The following is a 5,776-nucleotide window of genomic DNA, read 5'->3' on the forward strand; positions in this document are numbered from 1 at the left end:
AGAGAAACAATTAGAATAAAAAACTTATTCATTAATTGTTATAAATCTCCCAACACTCCAAGAACAAGATGAAGGGGATGACTGTCGTCTCCCTCCTTTTCAATAGTGTTAATTGACATTTTGTACTGTAGACATGTCACGTGGATGTATATAATTCTTATTAGACAAGAGAGAAGAAGTCTTAAAGAATGACCAATCGTGCTAATCGCAAATTACCTTAACTTCCTCTGGAACAAAATCATGATTGGCCAAAACAAAGAAAAAAATAAAAGGAACGACAAAAATCAGAGACTTGGTGAGTGACTGAGTGAAGGTAAAATAAAACAAAAAGGTGAGAAAGAAAGGGAGAGAAAGTAAATTAGAATGAGAAAGAGAAAGTGTGGAAAAGAAGAGAGAAAGAAGAGAAATCAGAAAAAAGAGAGGAAAAAGAAGAAAGGTATCCGGAAAGGAAAACAACTCGTAGAAGAGAAGACAACTATTTTCATGGTATGTTGTGACTCGCGAAGTTCGGATATCCTCCCGCTAGTTACCGTTGTTTTACAAATAGCAATATGCGAACTCCCTAAAACAGATTTTGTACTTACTATTTGTTCAAATGTTATACTTCGTTTTTCCATAAGAATTTTTTTCTTTTATTCTTAAATTAGTTTAATTGACTTTGCATTCATCTTCCTGAAATGCCCAGTTTTGGTCTTTGGAGTGACTCATACCCTTGAGTCTTGACTATCTGCTTTTTTGTTGTTTTTTGTCTAAAATGGAGGTGTGTCTGACAACACACAACTCGTGGCAGTGTCCTGCCCTAAACGCCCATAATCCAATTTTTGACAGCCCAAGCCCGAGGGAGGACATCTAGCTCATTACAAAAATGCATAAGATCGAAAAAAATCAATGATTGCATGTTTCAAAAAGACCTAAATTTTATTGTTACATGTCCGAACAATAGTATTCAAATAGTCTATTTTAAGCCTCATCTTTTTACATTTAGTTATCAGTGGGAAGGTGGATAAAACCGCTTAAAAACGTGATGATCAGACAGACTAACATGTACTCCTAGGCCTCTAAAACCCGACACACGCTACATCATGTACATTTCAGAAGTAATAAAATTCACTTACCATTCTAAAGTTTGAAATTACAAAAAACAAAAACTTTCTTTTTCATTGAGTGCAACTGAACAACTAAAGTGGGAGGCGTTCTGCCATTGCTATGGATGTCTGCCTAGTGCAGTTCAGCAAAAATTTGCTAGAGTTCGCATCTACTATCATTCTGAAATGGAGGGGTTCCATAATGTCTGTGGGTTCCAAAATAACACCTTTTCCTCTACTATATTAGACTAATACAGATTTCATGCTGTGAATAATACTACAATGATATAAACAAATAACGCAACCTACACCTTATTGTTTGCTGAGGGAGTTTTATTAAAAACGAACGTTTCCGATCCAATTAACGGATCATCATCAGGCTAGAATATACGAAAATGGAATACATCATAAATGGAACAATAAGTTCAAAAATTCAAAAATATCAATAAACTGATAACATATCAATTAATAAGAATAAAAAATAAATTGTAAACGATACCAAATAATAAATAATATACTACAAAGACTAAATATTAATACGATCTATCTTAGCTAAATAGAAGCTACTAAGTTTCCTTTAAATCAAATAAATATCATATTTCAGTTGATGCGCTACTTGTAAGCTTTTTAACGGCAAATTTCCAAGCCGAGGGAAGACCTTCCGCATCCCTAGCATTAATGCATCCGTCTTTAAGTTTGCTCCTGTATATCTCCATTTTTTCGGCCGTCCTCGCCAAAGTTGGTGAGTGTACTTGTCTCACGACTTCCGCTTCCTCCCATCCAACCAGGGATCCTTGGGCCTGCGCCATCTGGGCCAATATTGTCGTATTAGACCCTTTTCTAGCATCATACTTGTGTTCCCTAATCCTTACCCCGAGGTTTCTGGTAGTAACTCCTACGTAATCTTTTTTTATTCCTAATAGCTGGTTCTCGTAGGGAATCTTGTAAACACCTGCCTTATCTTCTTTTTTAATAACCCCTTTATCGTTTCTAAGAATTTTATATAAATTGGGAGCTCTTTTCAAAATCACCGTTGAATCTTTAACGCTTGCAATTTCCTTCATAATTCCTCCTAAATATTTGTTGAATGTAAATTTTGTGTACTTAGATGGACCTTGTCTGGAGACTTTATCATTATTCTTCTCAAATTTTTTAACAATACCCGTTATAATATTTCTCTTATATCCTAAGGCTTCTGCTAACTGTATGATCCTTTCGATCTCAGTAACCCGGTCTATAATGTTGTCGCAGTATAGAAAAGCCCTTCTAACCAAGGCACGAAATGCTGCCATTTTGTAACGATAGGGGTCATTGGACTTAGCAGGGATGTATAGTGGGCTATGTGTTGGTTTTATGTACACGCCGGTGGATACATGCCCTTTGCTAAAGATGATATTAATATCTAAGAAATGTACCATCATGGAACTTTTCTGCTCTAGCTTCAGGCTGAGGCCTTCCTCGTTATCGTTGATTCTATCTATGAAGCTAGTAATTTCTCGATTATTCCTCCATATTATAAATAAATCATCCACATATCTCTTGTAGAAAACGATTTCTCTTTCAAAGCTTCGCAATACTTTTTCTTCCAATTTTCTAACCACAAGGTCGCATAGAAGCCCCGAAATTGGGCTTCCCATCGGAACTCCCCTATTTTGTTTATAAGTTTGGCATTCGAATGTGAAAAAAAGATTCGCAACATATAAGATTTGCCATTTTCATAACATCGTTTTTGTGATGCTTTAATGTCGGGTTTTCTCTAAACAAGAACTCCAATAGAGTTTCCAAACAAAAAATAATCTTAATGGAGGGGTACAAACTCTCATAATCCAACAGAGTTCCCACTTCTTCATCCATCAAAGTAATGTCTTGTAGCTCTTTAACCACCATTGCAGGATCTTTTGCAACCAAATTACTACTTTCCATTAGGGAGGAGATATATTCTTGCAATTTTTTTTCTAAGAAAAATGTAGGTGCTTTATGCTTTTCCACTATTGGCCTTATTTCCTTGCACTCTTTATTCGTTTTAGCGAAGACGAATAGTCTAGGAATCCCAGGTCTGGGGTTACGGCATTTCCGGATAAAAGGTAAAACCTTCGCAAGCTTGGTTCCCTCCAGTTTCCTAACTATTCTATCAACGTTCGCTTTTAATAAAACTCCCTCAGCAAACAATAAGGTGTTGGTTGCGTTATTTGCAAGGCTGTGGAGTCGCGTAAAAATCTACCGACTCCAACTTTAACTCCGACTCCGACTTTTCCTTACCAATCCGACTCCGACTAAAACACCAAAACTCCACGACTCCGACTGCGACTTTTCCTAACCATCCGACTCCGACTCCGACACCGACTCCGGCTAAAACACCAAAACTCCACGACTCCGACTCCGACTCCGACTCCACAGCCCTGGTTATTTGTTTATTTTTGCTGGGTACTTTTAAGCAGAAAAAAGTTTCTGCTTAAAAGTAGAATATTTGTATAAAATATAAAAATAAGATCGAAATGTAACAATATTAAAACTGTGCCGCTGGATAATCGAATGCACATTTCAAATGGGTAGCACAGAAACTATAGTCAAATGAATCGCCATGTCATATGAAAGGTTGTAGCAGCAAGAGAAAGATTCAGAATATTGTGCGAATCTTATGTGAAAACTTTTGCTATTTTTAGAAATATAAAATATTGGCGATTTTAGCTTAAACTTCAAGGCTATCAATAGCTGATTGCATCGTTTTAAGAGTCGCTTTACTATTTTTACGTAAAAACAAAACGGCTATTTATAAAATCACCACAATCACCGCAATTATCACAGAATATTGTGTTGGAAATAAAAGTCTACAATCCATATCAGATAGCTTTGAAGACCACCAATCAGCGTGGATTCAAATAAGAAATGCTGCATATTAATAGTTACACATTCAAAAGTAAAAAGTAAAATTTTGGGTACTCTGAATCACCAAAAAATGAGTAAATACACAGCTACATTGTAAAGTAATATTATACCATAGGGATGGTGATCTCGTTCGAAAGTTTTTCTTATACTTATAACAATTTGGAGAAGCTTTGAGCCAATAGTGCAAGCAGAGATTGATAATTTTCCTATGTAATGTAAAATTACTTTTTTTGACATAGCCATCGAGTGGTCAAGCAAGTAAGGATTTATATATAACATTGCTCAATATGATAATTCACCAGAAATTAATTTTAAATTCGTACCAGAAAATTAAACTTTGCTGAAGCAGCTTCTTGACACTATCTTTCTTTAACAGTCAAAAAAAGCCTAGGGGTTTTCCTCAATGCCAAAGGAGTACACAAAGATAATAACCGAAACGCACGCAAGGTTTTATCAAATTGGAATCTCTCTTCAGCTCTCAATTATCTTCTGACATATTCAAACATATTTTTTCGTTCTTCCTGTTGTTGTTCTCGACTTCGGAATGGAAAAGAAAAGTTTCTTAGAATCAAGTAAGTCTGCTTCACATTTACGGAGAGCATCAATCTAGTGATGCTGTAGAATTTGATCAAAATAGATTTATAAAATGTGCCCACGTTGCATGTGCCAACGTTGCAAGTTCTTACAAGTGTACTATTAATGGATTGAAAGCACTGCTTGTTTGTTTTCCGACTAAGGGTTATTAATATCTTTTTATTAATATTAATTAATATATAGAGTAAATGAACTAAGCTGCAATTTGAAAAAATTATTGACCTAATAATTGCCAGTCACATGTCCGTCCTCTCAATCTCGAAAAAGGTGTTAGCAGATAAAAGTCATGACAAGATTCGGAAAACTTAGGATCGGTATGAACCGATTAACTATGCACTAACTTCCCGGATAGAACAGAAGTAACGTGATTTCAATTCAAATAATTTCCCCACAACGAAGTTACATAAATGATCAGTAGAACTTTATCCATGAAAAACTTACAATATACAGGGGCAAAACACTAATAATTTGAGATCCAGAACCTATATTATAAATATAGGTTCTGGATCTCAATCAAATAATATAAAACTATTTAAGCGTGGCATTATCACAATGTGATAGTAATATTTGCTTGTTGCCATTGAGAATACATCAGACGCTCCTTACTGGGATAATAAATAATATGAACTCACCGCAAGGAATGACTTGTTTGATTTACTGATTAGAATTTATTTCTCAAGTTGTATTAAAATATTAATATATAGGTTTATAAGGTCTATTAGAATATAAATGTAAGTAACATAGTTATTAATATCTGGTTACTAATGTAAAAACTATTCGCATTTCTTCAAAATTAACCACGTTTGGTAATAAACTATTTCCACTTTTCGAATTTCAATTATGTTATTATTTGAATAAGGCCCTGTACACACTAGGCGTTTTTCAACGTGCGTTTAACGCGCGTTTTAAAGAACCAAGAGTTCTATGTAGCCGTACACACTCAAACGCCAAGCGCTCGTTAAACGCGCGTTTAACGCGCGTTTATAGATTTTTGTTAAAACGCGCGTTTTGCGGGCACTTTATGGGCGCTTTGAGATATATGTGCTGCCTTATAGCGACGATGGAGGAGCACACACAATCAATTACTTTCTCGTCCATTTCCAAACTGAGCCAGTGCTAAACGCCGAACTAACGCTCGTCGAACGCCGAGCTAACGCGCGTTAGCTCGGCGTTAAACGCGCGTTGAAAAACGCCTAGTGTGTACAGGGCCT

The 5,776-nt window shown here is 35.8% G+C and overlaps 1 protein-coding gene across 1 annotated transcript; it reads right to left on the reverse strand.

The window, feature by feature from the left end:
• Positions 1-1,678: 1,678 nt before the first annotated feature.
• LOC111613804 lies at positions 1,679-2,722 on the reverse strand. The gene is made up of 2 exons (XM_023355153.1): positions 2,117-2,722; positions 1,679-1,894 (listed from the first exon to the last, which is right to left on the reverse strand). Exons 1-2 carry the CDS (start codon positions 2,720-2,722, stop codon positions 1,679-1,681), a joined length of 822 nt encoding a protein of 273 aa, XP_023210921.1.
• Positions 2,723-5,776: the final 3,054 nt, after the last annotated feature.

Source organism: Centruroides sculpturatus, unplaced genomic scaffold, assembly GCF_000671375.1.
Source record: "Centruroides sculpturatus isolate CEXI.00-Female unplaced genomic scaffold, Cexi_2.0 scaffold1711, whole genome shotgun sequence".
NCBI lineage: Eukaryota > Metazoa > Arthropoda > Arachnida > Scorpiones > Buthidae > Centruroides > Centruroides sculpturatus.